This window comes from Pelecanus crispus, chromosome Z (assembly GCF_030463565.1).
Source record: "Pelecanus crispus isolate bPelCri1 chromosome Z, bPelCri1.pri, whole genome shotgun sequence".
Classification (NCBI taxonomy): domain Eukaryota; kingdom Metazoa; phylum Chordata; class Aves; order Pelecaniformes; family Pelecanidae; genus Pelecanus; species Pelecanus crispus.
In genome coordinates, this window is record NC_134676.1 from 12,570,167 (window position 1) to 12,591,397 (window position 21,231).

The 21,231-nt window shown below is 61.3% G+C and overlaps 1 protein-coding gene across 1 annotated transcript in view; it reads left to right on the top strand.

Moving 5' to 3' along the window:
- The first annotated feature begins 7,668 nt into the window (after positions 1 to 7,668).
- TLN1 (talin 1) overlaps positions 7,669 to 21,231 on the top strand; it is a 28,811-nt gene continuing 15,248 nt past the window's right edge. The window contains exons 1-23 of the mRNA XM_075726137.1: positions 7,669 to 7,804; positions 9,996 to 10,093; positions 10,328 to 10,457; positions 10,690 to 10,842; positions 11,150 to 11,292; positions 11,702 to 11,829; positions 12,316 to 12,376; positions 12,671 to 12,775; positions 13,120 to 13,275; positions 13,513 to 13,614; positions 13,829 to 13,905; positions 14,087 to 14,267; positions 14,974 to 15,087; positions 15,422 to 15,530; positions 16,028 to 16,236; positions 16,354 to 16,452; positions 18,515 to 18,682; positions 18,989 to 19,283; positions 19,385 to 19,551; positions 19,905 to 20,033; positions 20,378 to 20,491; positions 20,702 to 20,815; positions 20,973 to 21,107. Coding sequence (XP_075582252.1) covers positions 7,675 to 7,804; positions 9,996 to 10,093; positions 10,328 to 10,457; positions 10,690 to 10,842; positions 11,150 to 11,292; positions 11,702 to 11,829; positions 12,316 to 12,376; positions 12,671 to 12,775; positions 13,120 to 13,275; positions 13,513 to 13,614; positions 13,829 to 13,905; positions 14,087 to 14,267; positions 14,974 to 15,087; positions 15,422 to 15,530; positions 16,028 to 16,236; positions 16,354 to 16,452; positions 18,515 to 18,682; positions 18,989 to 19,283; positions 19,385 to 19,551; positions 19,905 to 20,033; positions 20,378 to 20,491; positions 20,702 to 20,815; positions 20,973 to 21,107 — 3,117 coding nt within the window. The 5' untranslated portion in view covers positions 7,669 to 7,674. The remainder of the gene's footprint in view (positions 7,805 to 9,995; positions 10,094 to 10,327; positions 10,458 to 10,689; positions 10,843 to 11,149; positions 11,293 to 11,701; positions 11,830 to 12,315; positions 12,377 to 12,670; positions 12,776 to 13,119; positions 13,276 to 13,512; positions 13,615 to 13,828; positions 13,906 to 14,086; positions 14,268 to 14,973; positions 15,088 to 15,421; positions 15,531 to 16,027; positions 16,237 to 16,353; positions 16,453 to 18,514; positions 18,683 to 18,988; positions 19,284 to 19,384; positions 19,552 to 19,904; positions 20,034 to 20,377; positions 20,492 to 20,701; positions 20,816 to 20,972; positions 21,108 to 21,231) is intronic.

Here is a 21,231-nt window from a genome sequence, read left to right on the forward strand (position 1 = left end):
CGCAGCACGGGAAAGAGGAGAACCGGAGGGCACAGCAGCACGGGCGGCAGCAGGAAGGCTGGCAGGGGCCGCTGCCGGGCCCGGGCACCCACCCGAGGGCAGCCCAGCGGCCTCCCGCAGCGCCAGCCCCGGGGCCGGCCCGCAGGCAAGCACGGCGTGCAGCTGCCCGGGGCACGGCGGCAGCCCGGGGCCCGCCGGGCGGCACAGGCCGCGGCAGCCCGGGGCACGGCGGCAGCCCGGGGCCCGCCGGGCGGCACAGGCCGCGGCAGCCCGGGGCACGGCGGCAGCCCGGGGCCCGCCGGGCGGCACAGGCCGCGGCAGCCCGGGGCACGGCGGCAGCCCGGGGCCCGCCGGGCGGCACAGGCCGCGGCCTGAGAGCGGAGCGCAGCGCAGCGCAGCGCGGCCCGGCCCGGCCCGGCGGGGCGGGGGGCGCCGCGGCCCCAGGCAGCCCCGCGCTGGGCCGCCAGCCCCGCCGCCCCCCGGAGCCCCCCGCAGCCCCCGGCCCGCCCCGCCCCTCACCTCAGCGCGGCGCCGCCGCTTCCACCGCAGCAACGCTGACGTCACACCCCTCCCAGCAGGCCGTGCGCGCCCGGAGCTGGCGCGGGGGGGGGGGGGGGCGCGCGGTGACGCCACGGCGCCGGTGCCCATTGGCCGCTGGCGCGTGGGCGGCGGGAGCGCGCGGCGCGGCGCGCGCGCGGCGGCGGCGGCAGCCGTGGGCGGTGGGGGTGGGGCCGGGGGCGCCCGCGGGGCGGGCGGGGAGCGGGGCGCGGTGCGGCGGGGCGGGCGCAGGCCCGAGGGTGCGGGGCCGTGCCCAAGCCCCGGGGCGCAGGACGGGCCTGCGCGGGTACCGGGGAGAGCGTAGCCCCGGGCGCAGGGCAGGGATGCGGCGGGGGCGGGGGTACCGGGCGGAGCGCAGCCCCGGGGCGCCGAGCACAGCCGAGCTGAGCCCAGCCCAGCCCCGGGGCGCCGAGCCGAGCCGGGCCCAGCCGAGCTGAGCCGAGCCGGGCCCAGCCCCGGGGCGCCGAGCCGAGCCGGGCCCAGCCCAGCCCAGCCGAGCTGAGCTGAGCTGAGCCGAACCGAGCCCAGCCGAGCCGAACCCAGCTGAGCCGAGCCCAGTCGAGCTGGGTTGAGCCGAGCCGAGCCCAGCCGAGCCGAGCCGGGCCCAGCCGATCCCAGCCCCGGGGCGCCGAGCCGAGCCCAGCCCAGCCCAGCCGAGCCCAGCCCAGCCCAGCCGAGCCGGGACCAGCCGAGCCGAGATGAGCCGAGCCGGGACCAGCCGAACCCAGCTGAGCCGAGCCCAGCCGAGCTGGGTTGAGCCAAGCCAAGCCCAGCCAGGCTGAGCTCAGCTGAGCCGAGCCGAGACAGGCCGAGCCGGGCCGAGCCGAGCCGCACCGGGCCCAGCCGAGCCGGGCCGAGCCGAGACGGGCCCAGCCGAGCCGGGCCGAGCCGAGACGGGCCCAGCCGGGCCCAGCCGAGCCGAGACGAGCCGGGCCGAGCCCAGCCGGGCCCAGCCGAGCCGAGACGGGCCCAGCCGAGCCGGGCCGAGCCGAGCCGGGCCCAGCCGGGCCCAGCCGAGCCGAGCCGGGCCCAGCCGAGCCCAGCCGAGCCGCCCGGCGGCGTGCCGTGGCCCGGCGCATGCGCGGCGGGGGGGCGGCGGGGCGGGAAGCGGGCGGTGCCGCCCCGCTCCGCAAAGCCTCGGCGGGGCCGCCGCGCTGCTCCTGGCCGCGCACAGGTACGGGGATGGGGGACTCACGGGGTCCCGGTAACCGGGGAGGCGGGTGGGTGAAGCAGGGGGTGACCGGCAGCGCCCTGGCTCCCGGGGGGCTGCCGGAAACGGATGTCCCGGAGGGCGCGGCCCCCCCCGCCCCGCCGCTTACCGGGGGTAGGGGGGCAGTTGCGTCCCGGTGTACCGGGGCCTCCCCGCTCCCACCGGGGCGCCTCCCCCGGGACCCAGGAGCTTCGGGGGGTCGGTCACGCCTTGCCCTGGTCGCGGGGCGAGCCCCATCGCCCCCGGGGCTGGCGGCACCCGAGCGCCGACGCCCGCCGCGGGCCCCGGAGCAGCGCGGGCAGGCCCGGCCGGGCCCGGCCCCGTTAATCCCGGCCCTGTCCCTGCCCTGCCCCAAAATATCCGCCGCCGCAGGCCTCGGCCCGAAGTCTCCGCTCGCCAGGCCCGGGCCAGCACCCCCGCCTCGGGGGTCCCCGGGGACCGAGCGGGAGGGGCCTGGCCGCGGCCACGGGCCCTCCGACCCGGGGGGGTGAGAGCTTCGGTGGCGGGCGGGCGCGGCGGAGAAGCTTTGCCCCTGCCCACCCTGCCTGTACGCGGGGGGAAGCGAGTGGGAAGGGTGTCTCCAGCCTGCGGCGCGGTTTTGGGTGGGGACGCCGGAGGACACGCTCCCCACGGCTGCGCCGCAGGCAGGGGGGATCGCCCCGGGCAGCTCCCGCCGATCGCCCCGGGGCAGGCAGCCGGTTGTGACCCCCCGGACGGGGTGCTGGGGTGGGACACATGGGGCTGGGGTGGGTGCGGTGGGGCAGGACTGGCCCCCGCCGGGGAAAAGCGTGGGTCCCCCGCCGTGCCCTAGCTGGAGCGGCTAACCAGGCGAAGGGAAACCCTGCCCCATCCTCTGCCTGTTCCCTGCCTAGCCCCGCTCCCTGCCAGATCCTGCCCGCGCCCCTGCAAGCTCCCCATCCCTTTGAATCTGCCGGCAGGATGTCTACATGCTTCTGCCGTGGCTTCATCGCTGGCTGTTAGACCCATATTTGGTAGCAATAATTGTTTACTCCCTTCTCTCTCCCTAAGCCTCGCTGCTGAGAAAGGGAGGGGACATATTTTTGGGATCTTCAGCTTTGCCAGAGCCTGCGGGTTGCCTGGTAAAGGTCCGAACCCCACCCTGCAGAGCAGGGGGCGAGACCCCCCCAGGTGCTAAATGGGCAGGTGATGGTGCGCGGTGAGCACCGGCCAAGCACGCAGCTTGCTCGCTGAATGGCAGCGGCAAGAGTGGTGCATCCCGAAGTGGCACGTCCCAGCAGATTTGGGGAAGAGGAGTGGGAAGTCTGAGGAAGAGGGAACGGGGACCTGTGGGGCACCCTCCTTTCCAGAGCTGAGCTTGCCGACTGCTGGGTGGAGAAATGCCACCAAAACCCAGCCACGCTCTCCCTCACTTTCTGCCTGGCCGGTGGCATGGTGGTGAGAAAGTCGCTTGCCCTGGCAAGTGCGGGTGCCCAGATGGGGGTACCACGTGGTCTCCAGAGGCCATGAGAGTACCCAGTGCACCCCAAGCACTGCTTTTGGGGTGCTGTGCCAGAGGGCTGGCTCACTGAGGATGCAGGAGAGGCTGTGGATGGAGTCCTGCCCTTACCTGCCTCGGCGGTGGGCAGCCTGGGGGTGCCACCGTTTGTGCCCCCTCCCTTCGGACGGCAGGGGGTGCCCAGCGGGAGCGGACGGGCCTGGAGATGTGTGGGAAATGCCAGCAGTTCATGACCAGAGCTGCTTCACCTCCATGCGGGTGGGCAGGCAGGCAGGCTGCGGCTTGCAATCGTCCGGCCTCACTGCCCGTCCACTGCCCGTTTCCCATGCCCAGCAGGGCTGCCCTCCCTGCGGGGGCGAGAGGATGCTCCTGCTCCAGCCATGGGTGACAGCTGAGTGGTCACAGGGGTGCCACGGAGCTGGGGCTGGCCTCGCCGGCCACTCACGCTCCTTGGGAGCAAGCTCAGCCTCGGCTGGAAGAAACCATCTTCCCGTACAACATAGACGTGCAGCTGGGAAAGAGGAACCAGGCTGAACGGGCTTGGCAGCATGCAGCACCGTCACCAGCCGGGGCCACCGGCTCAGCCTTCCCATCGGCACGGGGCTGAGCCACCCGTGCCCCCGCTACCTGCTGTGGCTGCATGTACTGGTCCCATGCTGGAGAACCCAGCCAGAGCCTGGTCCGGCTTCGTACCGGGTTAATTTTTGACCTGGTTCATGGTGCTGTTGTGTGGACACTGCTGTGCCAGCAAAGCCACCACTGGCAGGCATCGCGGTGGCTTGGTACCTGCCTGGCTGTGCTGGTAGCCGCCGTGGCTGGGCCAGCAGTCCCGTGCCTGTGGAAAGCCCCGGCAGCGGGGCGGTTTGCAGCTGATAAAGCTTCCTGCAGCCAGTTCCCAGCCTGGGGGTGGTCCAGAGTAGGGCCTTTCCCAAGTGAAATTTGGCATTGCTGTTAAAAAAAAAAAAAAACAACAAAAAAACCCAACAAACCCAAACCTCATCCGGAGCCTTCCTTAGAAAGAGTGTGTTAAAAATGGCAAAATTGTTGCATTTGAAGATTTGCAGCTTGTTCTGGAAACTCACCATGAGTGCGCCAGCAGGCTGCTATCAAATTTTGGGGTGGTTTTTTTTTTTTGTTTTTTGTTTTTTTAAAGATATAAAACCTCCTCTGTAACCGTTCTTGCGGCGCTAAACTCAGCCGATGCAAATATAGCAGTTATGTCACGTGACGGAAAACTCGCTCTCAGTGGTCCCGGCAATGGCACAGTGGTTCCTCAGGCCGGCACGGTGCTGCCTGCCCGCGGTTGCCCCTGCCTGCGCTGCCCCTGCCTTTAAGCAGAGCACGGAGACCTCCACCGCTGCGATGGTTTTGCACACCTAGAGCAGGGTGAGATGGAGGCAGCCGGGATGGCTCCTGGGAGGGGCGGGACCCCATCAAGAGCACCCCCCCCCCATTTTGGGATCGGCTCAGGAGCATGCTCATGGCTCAAAGGGTTGCACACGGCTTGCTATAAAAATGCAGAAGTGTGTTAATCTGGCTGCTGGCTCGCTGCTCCAGTGCCTTATCTGCCTTTGCATACCGACAACCGATTGAGAATGGTTTGCTTGCGTTGGAGGCGAGCCAGCGTAGAAATTTGGTGTGTGTTCATCGAGACTTGGTTTGTTTGGGTTTTTTTTTCTTTCCAGAGGGACAGCTTGAGTTTCGCTGTCCTTTTTCTTTATTTTTCTGGTTTGCAGTGCTGGGCTCCCACGCTGTCTCATCCCTTATGTCTAGTCCGGCTTTTCCTATCCCACTTGGTATCCAGAGGGGAGAGGTCTGTGGGGACTGAGCCCTGTGTTGGTGCCCTCGCAGGAGGAAGCAGATTTGCAAACCCTGTGTGATTAATTGCCACGTTTGCTGGCAGATCTCTGCAGGGTTTGAGGAGGTGCAATCCTTATGCAGTGGAGAGTATTTCTGCTTTAGACGTTGATGTCAGCAAAGTGCAGCTGCTGGAGCCTGAACTGTTTCTGTAGAATATGGGAACTAAAATGAACCATGTCCCTTTCTTCTGAGGGCTTCCTTGATGTCGTGACCACCTTCCCTGCCAAGCTCTGTCATTTTTGTAAGAGCTTGGGAGTAGGAAGGCTTGAGCAGTCATCCTTCTGCAGGGTCTTGGAAAGCATGGTGGCCCCTGTGAAATGTGTGCTAAGGGGTGCCTCAGACACAGCACCTGATTTTGGGTGCCTTTGGGAGGGCAAGAGAAGGCTGCAGAAATGTCTGGGCATGGCCTGGCTCCTCTCGGTTCCTCTCTGCCATCCGGTGTCCTCCCCTCCCCTTCCTCCATGGTCTCTGACCTTGTCCTGGCAGTGGCATGTTCTCCTTTTCCTGCGGAGGGACGGAAAGCAGCTTTATGCTCAACTCGAGAATATTTTTAGATATAGAAAAGGTGGCCTGGTGACCGCAGCAGCCTGCCCTGCGTATGAAATATTCAGAAAACCCTTTCTACGGCAGGGTGTTCCTTGTCCCTTCAGCTCCACAGCTTTGCTGGTGCTTCCGGATGGACAGCAATGGCACAGGCGGGTGCCTGTGCCACCTCCATCCCACTGCCGCCAGGCTCCCTCGCTCCGGACCCAAAATGCATTTCATTCCTCATCAGCAGAGCCAGTGGGGGCCGCGGGCCTCCGCAGAAACATTGCTGAACGGCTCAGGAATGCAGAGCTGGAGCCGCTCCATGTGCTGGCGGAGGCGGCACGCTCCTCCATCCCTGCCTCCCTCGCTGCACCACCAGCATGGCTTGATGGCTCTGCAGGAGCAGGACCCCTGCCCTCTGACTCACTCCTGGCCGAAATCGGATGTAGGAGCTTTTTTTATCTGTCATTGATCCTGCCCCTGGCCCACGCGGGTCCGTGGTTGGGAGCAGCCCATGCTGCTGTAACCCCTTCTGTGGAAGATCAGAGCTGGCAGCGCTGGACAGGGATGCACAGACTCGCTGTGTGCCGCTGCAGTGCACGGCAGGCGTGGAAGGCTGCCAGCAAGCCCTGCCCAAGAACCTTCCCAGGCCAGACTGAGGATGCACGTGGCCAGCAACCTTTCCCTGACAGCCATAATAGGAGGCCTGGTAGGAGAAAATCAATCTAAAAGAGAACAAGCAGATATGGTGCATCCTGCTGGTGCTCTTGCATCCTCCCACCAGCTGGGGTTTAAGGACAAGGCAGCCTGGGTTGAGGCAGAGCAGGGGGCCCCTTCCCCACGAGTAGGCTCTCGGGGAGAGGAAAAGGTGAGAGTGCTGGGTTGGGGTCAGTTGGGGACCGGGGATGCTGAGAAGGACCTGGCACGGGGACCCTGAGGGACACAACAAACGGGGAAAGAGCTGAAAGCTGCTGCACAGTGGGTAAATGCAAAGGAACGGGCTCTACAAGCCCTACAAGCTGCAGCAGGCAAGCGGGAGGCTTATTTACAACCTCCTTTTACTTTTGCCATTTATTTCTGAATTTCCTTTGCTGTAAGAATATCGTAAGAATTAAGTATTATTAAACCTGGTGTGTCAGAGCCCTGTTGTGAGGTACTTGCTGTGAAGCTGATCTGTGCAATCCTTCAAGCTTGAAGCTGATCTTTCAAGCTGGACCCGGCTTGGGGCCTGTTTCAGATGGCGCGGTGCGGCTCTCGCGCGCCCTTGCAGTGAGACCTGCAGCAGCTGGTCCCTTGCCCTCCTGGGCACCATCCTGTGCAGGGGTTCCCCAGCCCCTGGGTTTGTGCAGCAGCTGCTGCCATAGATCCTGATCTCTGAACACTCGCTCGGTGTGAGTGGTGCTTTCCTCAGGTAATTATTTTTAACAGGCGGGTTCGGTGCCTGGTGCCCTTATCTCGCCTCCCCAAGCAGCTCTGGGCTTTTCCGTCCCTCCGGGTCCGTCTGTGCTCAGGCTGCTGGCTCAGCACCGTCTGCTGGTGACATGGGGGGCCCTGATAGCCAGGGCAGGGCCCTGCCAGCTCTGGGTCAAAGCTTGGTTTTCCTCTTGTGGCTTCTGTGTCATAGCAGGTTTAATTATAACCCCATCTGTTGCACTTCCCTGGCTTATCTCGTGTGCTCCCACACGCTTGCTTCCTCCTTGCTGGCAGCATCTCCACCAAGTACCAGCTTCCGTTGCTCCTGCGGGCAAGCAGGCTTTGGGACCTTCGGACGAGGAGACAGGGGTCCCAACGCCGGCCAGAGACCCTGGGGTCAGCACAAGGCTGCAAAGCAGGACCCCCTTGCAAGCTCGCCAGTACAGGGTGCGGCCCTTGCTTGCCGCTAGAAGCTGCGTCCCAGCTTTCGTGGAGCAGAGGTGCTGCCAGAAGGGAGGAGGAGGAGGAGGAAGAAGGACCCTGCACACCGGAGGGGCCAGCAGTCAGAGCTAACCCATCTGTCTCCTTCAGCAGGTGACGCAGGAGGGGGGACAGCCCAGCCGCCACCATGGTTGCCCTCTCGCTGAAAATCAGCATCGGCAATGTGGTGAAGACGATGCAGTTTGAACCCTCCACCATGGTGTACGATGCCTGCCGGATGATCCGTGAGCGGGTGCCCGAGGCCCAAATGGGACAGCGTAAGTCCACGGTGGAGCTGGCTGTCATGCCAGGGCCATCCCGGCTTAGCTCCCGGCATTTCACCAGTCTCCCTTTCCTCTCCTGTCTCTGTGGCCATCTGAGCTTTCCCAGAGCAGTTGGGGGGTGGGGGAAGTGAGGTCCAAGTCCTCCTGCCCAGTTGAGGTGAGGGGCTGAGAGCTTTGGGCTCCCTGCTGGACACCCCAGAAAAAGATTTGGGTGTTTGGAAGGTAGGAAACCATGTTAGGAAGCGAAATACTCATCAAGCTCTTTGAGCCAGCTGCCCTTTCTGTCTCTGCTCCTCTCTCCTACTTGCATCCATCACCACTAGCCAGGACTAGGTGGGTTTAAACAGTTGCAGAGGTCGTAGTGAGTGTTAATAAACCATATAAGTTAATTTTTCCTTTCTTGGGAGATAAATAGCCCTCCGTTGGGTCTGTCTCCGACTGGCAGCTCTCTGCCAGACACGTGCTGGTGCTCCATTACCTTGCTAAGCCTCCTCAGCTTTAATGTGTCCCTGCTGCCGTCAGGCTCAAAGTTAAGCTTATGGCTCACAAGCTCATGATGTGACTCACGCCCGTGCGACGTGGCCTGTCCCCGGCCTGGATGGGGGGGCTGGAGCACTGCAACTGCAACTCAGGGGCTCTCCTGGGTCCCTGCCGCCTCCGAAAGCGGCTGTGCCACGGGGGAGAGGCAGCAAACAGGAGGTCAGGAGTCGTGGGAAGAGGAGGGGGAGCGCAACAACATCTGGGAGCAGCAAATTCCTTGAGAATGAAAGGAAATGCCTTCTCGCGCCGTGCCCGGCTGGCCAGCAGTCCAGCAGACCACAGCTTTCAGTTTCGGAGAGGGACTGGATGTTTATGTGGATGTGGGGCTGTAGCCATGTTGGAGGGAGCATTGCATTTCCTGCTCCTGGGCATGAGCCAGCCTGCTTATAAAAAAAAGGCAAGGGGAAAGCCTTAAAGGGAACTGCTTATTCCTGAGTTCCTTTTCAGTTGCTCACGCTTTTCTTTTGCTATCAGTTCCTTGCAGCTTTTGTTTTTCTTTGCTCTACTTAACCAGTGGCACTCGGCGGTCCCTTTTTGAGCTGCCCTGGTTTTTTGTCACCTTTGGTCTGGGGGAGCTTCAGTGTAGGTTTCCAGCTCTGCTCTTGCTCTGTCTCGGGAAGCGCCTCTCCCTGCCCCAGGTATGGATCTGGGGCGAGCTGCTCAGTTTTCGGTGCTTTAGAGTTATCCTTTTAGAATTTGCTTTGAAAGTAGCTTTTTTTTTTTAAATTTAAAAATAAAATGGCAAGCCTTCATGATTTTTCTGCTCCTTGTTTAGTAGGATCCTGATGGCAGCATTAGCCAGGCAGGAGCGGGGCGGCTCAGGAATTTGTCCTTCCCTGCAGAGAGCTGCCAACAAGATGACTTGTTGTAAACTTAGCAGACAGCCAAGACAGCATGCAGCATGGAGTTGTTGGAAAGGTGGTGAAGGACCTTTCCCAGGACAAAGGCAGGCGTGGTCCTGGCCTCATGCAGCATGAAAATGGGGCTATCCCAGTGGGTCCAAGCTGGGGTGCCACTGCCCAGGCTCCAGCAGCAGCACTTTCACCGGGTACCCTAGCCCTGAGGGAGCAGGATTTGGTGAACAGCACTTATTCACGACCTCTGAGACCTTGTAGGCCTTGATCCCATCCTCCTTCAGCGTCTTCTGCCCCAAATAGAGGAGTCCCAGCTCCTTTAGTTTCTCATACCAAGGCTCCATCATTTAAGTTGCCTCTGTATTTTTTCAAACTCTGCTGTGTCCTTCTGCGGAGGTGCTCAAATAGACCAGTTCCCAGCACCCTTCCTGGTGATGCCCAGTGTTTTACTACCTTGCTTTGGCTGCTGCCACACATTGCACCAAAGATTTCAGAGAGCTGTCAGCCACAACTCCAAGCTTTTCCTTCTGCTGTGACTGTCAGTTCCAAGTTCATCATTGTGTAGGCACGCTTCAGATGATATTTTCCATAGATAACTATGGTAAAACATGTACCTCAAGGCTTGCTTGCCAGCTTTTTGCCCACTCATTAGGTTTAGGCTCCAGCATTCACAGTGCTGCTGTGCTTCATGCCTTGGGCTGCGCCGATGCATACCCCTGGGTGCAGGCTGGCATCCTTGTGGCCCTGTCCTACTCAGGATTACACTGGCAGAGACTTTACCTGTTTTTCAGCCAATGATTTTGGGCTGTTCCTCTCGGATGAAGACCCAAAGAAAGGGATCTGGCTGGAGGCTGGAAAGGCTCTGGACTACTACATGCTTCGCAATGGGGTAAGCATCCATCCCACATCCTTCCAGCTGGTACCTACCTGCCTTGGCTCTGCGGTTGGATGTGCCCGTGGCGTGGAGGTGGTGTGGGTGCCTGCCCTGCTGCCTTGCATTGGGCCCCACAACACCCCATGTTCTTCCCCACAACTGGGGGGAGGAAGCTGTTGGTGTGATGGTGGGGTGTGAGTGCCCTGCACCGGTGCCACTGCTGGGAGCTGTGCTCCACTGTGCCCGCAGGATACCATGGAGTACAAGAAGAAGCAGCGGCCCCTGAAGATCCGCATGCTGGATGGGACAGTGAAAACAGTGATGGTGGATGACTCCAAAACCGTCACGGACATGCTCATGACAATCTGTGCCCGGATTGGTGAGAGGAGTGGGCAGCAACATTGGGGAGGAAGGGAGGTGGGGAGAGATGGCAGCATCTGATGGGTGTACTGGGGGAGTGGCAGCATCTCTGTGGCGGATGGCCTGGCAGCGGGGATGTCCAAGGCAGGGGTGACGCTGGGGAGCGGACACTGCTCTGTGCCCTTGTGTCGCTCCAGGCTTTGTATTTGGCAGCAGTATTGTGCTGAGCTTGGTCCTCTGCTCTTCTGCAGGCATCACCAACTACGATGAGTACTCGCTTGTTCGGGAGATCATGGAAGAGAAGAAGGAGGAGGTTACCGGCACCCTCAAGAAAGACAAGACCCTGCTGCGAGATGAGAAGAAAATGGAGAAGCTGAAGCAGAAGTTGCACACGGATGATGAGCGTACGTGCCTGCATGTGCTGGGGAGAGGGTCAGCCTGTGCCAGGGGGAGTAGGGAGGGGAGCAGGGACCCCTGCAAGGGGAATACCCAGTGCAGGGGAGGGGAGGTGGCAGTGGAGAGGACAGTGATGAGGGGACACGTGCCCACACTCCCTGGAGCATCTCCTGCTTTTGGAGGCCCAGGGCAGAGGAGTGAGAGCTGGGATGCACCAGACAGACATCCGTTTCTTGCTCCACGTGAGCAGCCCCAGGGCTGGGACTGACCCTGCCTGGGTGCCTGTCCCTGCTCACGCCCTGGCATTGCCTGCAGTGAATTGGCTGGACCATGGCCGGACCCTGCGCGAGCAAGGCATCGACGACAATGAAACGCTGCTGCTGCGGCGCAAGTTCTTCTACTCTGACCAGAATGTGGACTCGCGAGATCCTGTGCAGCTCAACCTGCTCTACGTGCAGGTACAGCTCCCCAGAGCACCTAGCTCTGCTGCCCCGTGCCAGCCCGCTGCCAGGGCTGGTGGCTGAAGGGTTAGGCCAGGAGCCACCATGGCGAGCCCTTCAGGATGCCCAGTTATTTCCTGGGTAAGAGCTGGCCCTGGCAATCCCAGCCCTGCCCTCTGCGTATTCCAGAGCTCCCCAGGGGATCCCATGTCTCCTCTGCCTCATAGGAACCATGCTGAAGTCCTGCTGCTGTTCCTCTCCCAGGCATGGTGATGGTCCCTGTAGGGGACAGCCTGCCCCTAGATCCTCCTGTTTTTCATGGCCATTTCTTTTCTGTCTGGAAAACAGGTCCTGCCCAGTGTGGAGGGGAGTGGTGGCAGGGCTGCATGGCTGCCCAGCCCACAGCGGTATCTTCTCTTCCACACAGGCTCGCGATGACATCCTTAACGGTTCCCATCCTGTCTCCTTTGACAAAGCCTGCGAGTTTGCTGGCTACCAGTGCCAGATCCAGTTCGGGCCGCACAATGAACAGAAGCACAAGCCAGGCTTTCTGGAGTGAGTGTTGTGGGGAGCCCCAGGTGGCTCAAGCAGCTTGGCAGCCTCCAGCACCGCACCGGCACAGGGGGCTCAGGGGGTGCAGTTGCCTCTGGTGCAAACCCTCTCCTCCCTGCAGCACGGTGCCCAAGCGTGGAGGTCCACGCTGGCTGCAGGGGGTGCCAGCCCCCCATCCTGCTCCCTCTAGCACCCCCAGGACATGCAGCCAGCTCCGATGCGGGGGGACCCCAGCCCACCACCATATGGTCTCCACTGATGCCGCACAAGGGGCTGCATCCTCAGCACCTCCACCCCAGTCAGCAGGGCAGCTCCTGGGACAGCTTTCATTACTGCAGCAACCTCTCCCACATCTTTCCTGCTCCCAAAAGCTCCCAGCCCGTGCCCTGGCAGGGGTTTGTCCAAGGCTCTGGGTTGGGGTTTGTAGTCAAAGACAAACAGTGGCTTTGGGCTCTGCTGCTAACAGGTGGCTTGGCTGTCTCTTGGCAGACTCAAGGATTTCCTGCCCAAGGAGTACATCAAGCAGAAAGGGGAGCGCAAGATCTTCATGGTACGTGCAGGGGAGGTGTTGAGACCTGGGTTTCTTGTTCCTCCTCACCAAAGGTTGAGGCTGCTCTTGTCTATGGAGGCAACACATAGCAGCTTGGCGGGCAAGAAACAGAAGCAGGAGGCTGTAGGTGGGCAGACAAGGCAGCTCCTGAGGTCCCAGAGGTCAAAAGGATGCTGTAGCAGGGGCAGGGGATGCTGGTGGGGCAGGGAGAGCCTGGAAGGGCTGTGACAGGGCGATGGTGGCACAGCCAGGGGACCGTGAAGCTAGCGTGATGTTCTCTCTTTGCTGTCGCAGGCCCACAAGAACTGCGGGAACATGAGCGAGATCGAAGCCAAAGTTCGCTACGTGAAACTTGCCCGTTCCCTCAAGACCTACGGTGTCTCCTTCTTCTTGGTCAAGGTAGAGCAGCGGCTCCCCCCTGGTCTCACCTTTCACTGGCAAAAATTCCTCTTCTCCAGCATCCCTCCATTTGTGGTGTCTCCAGCTGCTACCCCTCAATCCACATTGCTCCAGTTTTCCCTGTGTCTCCACTGTCTGCCTCTCCTCCTTCTTGCCTTCCCCTCTGCGCTGCCTTCCCACTTCTTGGTTCGAGCTTTTTCTCATTTTCAAGCCCCATATCATGGTTGTGACCACCAGAAAGTGTGCCCTTGGGGGTGTTTGGTAGCCACAGCAGGCCTCAAAGGTCTCTGCCTGGATGGATCCGTCCCGGGGACAGCCCACAACCCTTCTGTTGTGGCCCGCAGGAGAAGATGAAGGGGAAGAACAAGCTGGTGCCGCGGCTGCTGGGGATCACCAAGGAGTGTGTGATGCGTGTGGATGAGAAGACCAAGGAAGTGATTCAGGAGTGGAGTCTGACCAACATCAAGCGCTGGGCAGCCTCACCCAAGAGCTTCACCTTGGTAGGGACCAGCCCTGGTCCTCCATTCCCCCTCCCAGTGGTGCCCCCGTAGGGGGCTTCTCTCACTCTCACCCCTCTCTTGGGTATTGCCCCGCGGTGGGACAGCCTTGCCCTCCTCTGGTGCCTCTCCTGGCTGCTGTTTTGGAGGCTGGCACTTGGGCGCTTAGCGCATACCAGAGGGGCTCAGGATGGCCGCCAGTGCCCTGCTTCGGTGCTACCCTGTGCCCTGCTGTTGCAGGATTTTGGAGATTACCAGGATGGTTACTACTCAGTACAGACAACAGAAGGGGAGCAGATCGCTCAGCTGATTGCCGGCTACATCGACATCATTCTCAAAAAGGTGAGGCTGTGCTGAGAAGGGCACTGGTAACCGGCTCCTCTCTGGTTAGGGGTGCAGGGTGCCCCTTCCAGCTGCCTCCAGACAGCCATTGGCACAGGGTGCTGCTGGGGGAGCTGGAGACAGGGCAGGGGGACGGTGCGGTGCCTCAGCTGCAGGAGGAGGGGAAGGCTGGGAGGTATGTGCTGGCTGACAAGTTTTCTCTTTCCCTCTGCAGAAAAAGAGCAAAGACCACTTTGGACTGGAGGGGGATGAGGAGTCCACCATGCTGGAAGACTCTGTGTCTCCAAAGAAGTAAGTCCTCCAGGAGAAAGTTAGCTGTCAAGCAGAAGTTGAATGGAGAGCAGGCTCCAGCCAAGCTTGCAGCACAGCGTGTCTGGAGGAAGAGCTGCCAGTCCTTTGGTGGCAGCACTCCCGCAGGGCCTGGTGCTGGGGCTGTGGGCATCCCTTGACCTGGTATTTCTCCCCAATTCAGGTCGACTGTCTTGCAGCAGCAGTTTAACCGTGTAGGCAAGGCAGAGCTGGGCTCGGTGGCCCTGCCAGCCATCATGCGGACAGGGGCTGGAGGGCCAGAAAACTTCCAGGTGGGCACGATGCCACAGCCCCAGCTGCAAATCACCAGTGGCCAGATGCACCGAGGGCACATGCCTCCCCTGGTAAGCTCTCCCTGTGCCCACCGCAGTGCACAAACTCCAAAAGGTGCCCATTGGGCTCGTGTAGACCCATCCATTTGGGTCCATGGCCAGGCATTGGCTTGCTGTGAAGAGCGAGGGATCTGTGCCACTGGTCTCATGTGCTTGCTGGCCTGGCTGACCTGGCATCCTCCTGCACCCACTCTGCAAACACCCTAGCATTTTCTCCTGGCTGGCAGCTTCAGCCTCTCCTTCAGGTTGAGCTGCCCCGAGCTGCTGTGCCTGGCCAGCCCCACCAGTGCCATGGTTTGCAGCAGAGCCCTGTGCCAGGCTTTGGTGTCCCCCATGTCCTCTGCAGCCAGAGAAGTGCTTGGAAAAGGCCACAAGGAGGTTGTTTTCTTTGGCCCTACTCAGCCTGCTGTGGGGCTTGCTGTAAAAGCCTTGTGGTGTCCCACTGCCTCTGCTCCCCACTCCCCGAGAGCTGGTTAACTGTGAGACTTGCGTGTACCCACGGTGGGACGGGGCATTTCCCAGTGAGAGGTGCAGAGGGGAGACACTGTTTTTGCTAGGTGCACCCCTCTTTGTGGAGGCGCCTACCTAGAGCACTGTCATCAACAGCATGTTACACCGTGTTGCACGGGGGCGTGTGAGCCAGATATTTAAGCCTAGATTTGAAGCCTCTGGCGTACTTCAAGCCTCTGGCATACTTCAGTCTGTCCCTGTGTTTCAGACTTCAGCCCAGCAAGCCCTGACCGGCACCATCAACTCCAGCATGCAGGCTGTGCACGCAGCCCAGGCCACGCTGGACGACTTCGAGACCTTGCCGCCCCTTGGGCAGGATGCTGTGAGTGCTGGGTGGACAGGGTGCTGGGGGGGACCTCGCTGGAGGCTGTTGGCTGGGCTGGGTGAGGCTGGCCAAATTCCCAGGAGACATGTCAGCAGCTCCTGGGAAGATCTGCTGCCTGCAAAGAGGTGGGGTTGTATCCCACTCTGGGGGCAGAAGTAGAGTGGACACCTGATCATGTTGCTTTGTCAGGATGGGCTAGGGAGTTTTGGGTGGTCACAGCTCTTCCTTCCTTCTTCCTTGTCTCCTCTTCCCTGCATCTCTCTGTGTGAGCATGAGTGCAGCTACCCACCACCTCCACCACCATCTCCTGACCCTGTTCTCCCTGTTTCAGGCATCCAAAGCTTGGCGCAAAAACAAGATGGATGAATCAAAGCATGAGATCCACTCCCAAGTGGATGCTATCACTGCCGGCACAGCCTCAGTGGTCAACCTCACTGCAGGTATGTGGAGGGATGGAGAAGTGGGGTGCCCCATCTTTGGAGAAGGCTTGGTCTCTCTTGTCTGGCTGAAGGTCATGGCTCCTGCCCTCCATCAGAGACTGGAGGAGTCAGCCTGCCCCAGCTAGAGCTAAATCAGCCCCGACTGCTACTAATGTGCCTGTGAGCTGGCCGTGCCCCCACACCTCGCCCTGCCTTTAGATCCCTGCCTGTGCCCAGCCCGGTCCTTCCAGTCCTTGGCTGACCAGCCATCCTCTGGGCCAGGAGCATGTTGTCTGCTCCCTGTCATAGCGCTGGGCACAGCCATGGCACAGCGCAGCTCTCTTTCTCCAGGCTCTCCTGCCCAAACTCAGCTGATGCGACAACCTTTCAGGCTTAGGAGCCAGAGGGTCTCTCCCCCTGCTCCCGGGAAGGAGAACCACATCAGTGGCAGGCGTGGGGATGCTCTTGGAGCATCACTTGAAGCACGTCCCATCCTGACTTGTCTCTTCCCTGTGCAGGGGATCCAGCGGACACGGACTACACTGCTGTGGGCTGTGCCGTCACCACCATCTCTTCAAACCTGACGGAGATGTCCAAGGGCGTGAAGCTGCTGGCTGCGCTAATGGAGGACGAAGGAGGGAATGGGCGGCAGCTTCTGCAGGCAGCCAAGAACCTGGCGAGCGCTGTCTCGGACCTGCTGAAAACAGCACAGCCCGCCAGCGCTGAGGTGGGGGGCAGGAGGGGCTGTGGGGCCGAGAGGAGGGTGGAAACCAAGGGGAACCATTGGGTGAGGTTTTAGGGCCTGCTCACAAGCCCAGTGTTGATTTTGCCTCATTCCTTGCAGCCTCGCCAGAATCTCCTGCAGGCTGCCGGCCTTGTGGGCCAGACCAGCGGGGAGCTGCTGCAGCAGATCGGGGAGAGCGACACTGACCCTCGCTTCCAGGTGAGTGTACCTGGCAGCACCCAGGGACACCCGCTGCCTAAAACAGTCAATCTTTGCACAGGACCTGGCAGGAGGGCTCTGGGCCAAAGCTTGGCCAGTGCCTGGCAGTGACTTTGCTGAGGGAGGGGACAGGCCATTGCCCATCTCTGTCCCTAGAGCTGCTGTGATATAACACCTCTTATCTTGTGGATTCCCATGTAGATCGCAGAAAGCCGGCGTGCTTGGATCCTGCCTGCCTCTGACCCAAAGACGGTAAAAGGGGGCTGTAGGCATGGCTTGGTGGTCCCTGCCCTCTCCAATGTGAGGGCTGCTCCTCTGGGGACTGTCAGCTGAACTCTTTGGAGAGGGGCTCTTGTCAGAAACCTGCTTTTCTGGTGGTTGGCTCTCGGAAGTCCATGCACTCGGGTCGCTGCTTGGGCAAGCGATGCCCTGGAAGTCCTCCCTTGCAGCCACCTCGGCTCCTGCCTGCCGCTCCCTGCCTGTGGGAGCTGCCTGCCTGCCCCCATCAGGGACCCAGGTGGCTGGAGCCTTGTGGGGTGGTTTATTTTGGCTGAGATGACTTCCAGCTGGCTTGCTTTCCCATGACTGCTCCTTCCAGCACAAGGGAGGTAGCACACCGTGCTGGGGAAGAGGATCCAGCCATAGCATAGACCAAAACAGACTCTAGAAAGAAGGGGTTTCTGTTCATTGTGGCCACACAGCCTCAACACGAGCAGAAAAGCCTGGACAGATAGCCAAGGGGAGCGGAAAACCTAGCACCAGGGCAGGAAGCCATGCTTGGCCAGGTGGCAGTGCCAGGACGGGGTGGCCCTAAGGGGTGGATTTAGGACCTGGAAGACAATTAGCACACATGCAGCAGGATGCTCGGCCCTGCAGCTGCCAGACCCGAGTGTATCTACTTCCCTCCCTGGGATCGGATGCAGCAGTCTGGGGACTCTGGAGCTGGGTGCATGCGCTGTCTGGTCTCTCCTCCTGTCTGGAAAGGTGGCGGATTGCAGCGGGAGTAGTCTTGGCTTGCAGGAAGCGAGGGGAGGCTGTGACACTTCTGGCTTGGTGGCCGGAGACTTAGCTGTCGCGGGGTGCGGGGCTGCTCGCTGTGAGCATGCATACAGCAGGAGGATTGCAGGCACAGCAGGCAGAGCGCGCTGCCCTGCCTACCAAGGTCTTTGCCCCAAACATTTGCTGTCTGGCGCTGGTGCTGCCGGTTTTCACCAGCAGCGTGCCACGGGAGCTAATCCTGATGTCTGCAGCGTGCTGTCATGTCTGATGCCCTGCGGGAAAGCAGTTTGCCATGTGCTGGTCGCTGCCTGTTGCATGCTGACAGGGCAGCCCTGTGCCATCCCTGCCGCCCCCTGGGGAGAGGAGGCTGGTTGCTGCGTTACACCTCTCCTTTAGCCCCGGGAACGACTGCAGAGATGTAGCCCGTCGCTAATGAGCTAGAAAATAGCTGGCATGCTTGCAGTACAGGTGACCAGTGTGGGCAGCATCTCCCACTTACCTCTTGCTGGTGGGGTGAGCCCGTGGGCAGGCAGCTGCCCCTGGTGTGGCTGTGCCACGGCCGGCTTCTGCCTACCATTTGGCTGGAGGGGCTTGTCATTTTTTTGGTGTGCTGGGGTTTTTTTGTCATTGCTTGTCATTTGCTTGTCATTTTTTTGCCTGCCTTTGCAGGCAGCGCTGGCGGTGCCTTGCAGCAGGTTGTTGCTGTGGTGCAGTCAGGGACTCAGCACAGGTTGTTGCCCGGGGAGTGGGCAGTGAGCAGGTCATGAGTGCTGGGATGATACTGAGCGTTGCTCGAGCTGCTCTGGGCAGTATTCATGGTGTTGCCCTGGTGCAGGCTGAGGCCAGGTTACAGCCTCACCACCAGCTGTAGCACACAGTAGAGATGGGGTCAAGGTGTTGCCAGCCACTCCAGGTGTTCGGTGCTGTCGGTGCTGGGACTGAGCGGATGAAAGGCTCCCCGAGAGCTCACATTTCCCTTCTGAATATTCACAAGAGCCCTGCGGGCAGCTGCCAGTGCTCCTGCTGCCGTGGCTCCCGCATTGACTCTCTCTGTCCCTCCCAGGACATGCTCATGCAGCTGGCAAAGGCGGTGGCCAGCGCTGCTGCCACGCTGGTGCTCAAAGCCAAGAATGTGGCTCAGAAAACAGAGGACCCAGCGCTGCAGACGCAGGTGATCGCTGCTGCCACCCAGTGTGCCCTCTCCACCTCCCAGCTGGTGGCCTGCACCAAGGTAAGCAGCAAGGTTAACCCTTGCCTTGGCATGGCTGCAAGCATCACCTGGCTGGTGGCAGCTCCACGGTGGGGTCGTAGGTGTGCCAGGACCACATGTGCTCAGGCACAACATTAGGGGTCTGGCATCAGAGGCGTGGGCTGCCTCAGGCTGGGATCTTTGCCACTTTGCAAGTGCCCAGTGCCGCTGGGATCCCAAGCACTGAATATCCTCTTTGGAGGAGCAGAAATTGGGGACAGCTGTCCCTGCACAGCTCCTACAAGGAGCCCACCACGCTCACTGCCCAGCCTTTCTTCTCCCCTCCAGGTCGTGGCTCCCACAATCAGCTCCCCAGTTTGCCAGGAGCAGCTGATTGAGGCTGGCAAGTTGGTGGCCAAGTCGGCGGAGGGCTGTGTGGAGGCCTCCAAGGCAGCCACCAACGATGACCAGCTCCTGAAGCAGGTGGGGGTGGCAGCCACAGCCGTCACCCAGGCCCTGAACGACCTGCTGCAGCACATCAAGCAGCACGCCTTGGGCGGGCAGCCCATTGGGCGCTATGACCAGGCCACCGACACCATCCTCAACGTCACCGAGAACATATTCAGCTCTATGGGCGATGCTGGTGAGAGCAGCTGATGGCACCTGGGGTAGAGCACAGTGGATGGGGAGGTATTGGGGAGCCCATGGGACTTGCTAACAGGCCACCCTTCCTTTCTGTTCCAGGGGAAATGGTGCGGCAGGCTCGTATTCTGGCCCAGGCCACCTCTGACCTCGTCAATGCCATCAAAGCTGACGCAGAGGGAGAGACGGACCTGGAGAACTCACGCAAGCTGCTGAGTGCAGCCAAGATCCTGGCTGATGCCACTGCCAAGATGGTGGAGGCTGCAAAGGTCAGTGGCGTGGGGAGGATGGACTCTGGCTTTGGCCCCCAGCCCTATATGATGCCACCAGCTCAGTGCTGTGGAGGGGACGAGCAGCCCCTGGGTGGGTGCAAAGTACTGCACCAAGCTGAGGACCTGTGCAATAGAGTGGGGCTCCTCCTGGAACTGTGGGTGGTTGCAGAGGAGCTGTTAGCTCTTCTGCTGCTGAGCTCTCCTGGAGAGGTTTTGGGCATCTCCACCATAGCTGTCCAGGCTGCCCTGGGGGGACTTCCTGGCATCAGGCCAGAGCACAGCCGCTGCTGCAGGAGGACAAGGGACCCCATGGTGCCTGCAAGGGATGATGGGTTTCCTGCTTTCTCCAGGGAGCTGCAGCCCACCCGGACAGTGAGGAGCAGCAGCAGCGGCTGCGTGAGGCAGCGGAGGGGCTCCGCATGGCGACCAATGCCGCAGCACAGAATGCCATCAAGAAGAAGCTTGTGCACAAGCTGGAGGTGAGATGCTGGGCACGGGGCTGCGGGGGGCAAGCAGGCACGGTCAGCGAGCAAGACCTGACTGGGAGCTCCCACATCCCTGCACTTCCCAGAGGGATAAAGTCCTTTTCATATACAGTGTATGTGCCATATCCCACAGAGACCTCCCCCCTGCTCCCTTCCCTTCCCTTGTGCACACTGTGCTGCTTTGGGATGCTGGACACCGAGGGTGTTGGGGATGCTCCGGTGTCACAGGCAGAGGCATGGGAGGAGAATTTTAGGCGGACCTGGGCCCCAGTGCGTGGTGGGGGTGCTCGGGGGAGGTTACTGTGCCGATGGTGCTAACACATGCCTCTCCCCGCCAGCACGCAGCTAAGCAAGCTGCCGCCTCCGCCACCCAGACCATTGCCGCTGCGCAGCATGCTGCCTCCTCCAACAAGAACCCTGCTGCACAGCAGCAGCTGGTGCAGAGCTGCAAGGTAAGGGCCCAGGCCTGATCCTGGTGCCTCCTGTGCCACCTGTCCCTTCTCCCATCAGCCGTGCTGGAGCTCTGTGCTCAGCCACAGTGGGCAGGTGGGACCTCGGGGTCCTCAGGCAGCTCCCCCAGAAGCCGATCTTTCGACCACTGGTCCTGGATTAGATCCGCCTCCTCCCGGCCGAGCCCCTCCAGTGACCTTCCTCTCTGGCAGGTGGTGGCAGAGCAGATCCCGATGCTGGTGCAGGGCGTACGAGGAAGCCAGTCCCAGCCGGACAGCCCCAGCGCCCAGCTGGCTCTCATTGCCGCCAGCCAGAACTTCCTGCAGGTACCCATGCTGCCCGGAGCCTCCTGCACCAGCTCCGGCACAGGCATTACAGTTTTTGTACCCTGCCTGGCCATCCTAAGAAACCTACTGTGCCAGGGCAGCAGAGAGATGCTGCGTGCTTGTCTCCTTCTTACTGCCTTTTCTTTTGGCCCGGCAGCCTGGTGGGAAGATGGTAGCTGCAGCCAAGGCCACCGTCCCCACCATCACAGACCAAGCCTCCGCGATGCAGCTCAGCCAGTGTGCCAAGAACTTGGCTGCAGCTCTGGCCGAGCTCCGCACGGCTGCCCAGAAGGTGAGAGGCTGGGTCCCATCCCACGGCAGACCCTGGCTATGCGGAGCAGGGATGGCCCGGTGGCAGGTCATGGCCTCTGCCCCAGCAGCGTGGGCTCCGCTGTCGCCCTGCTCACCTTCCCTTC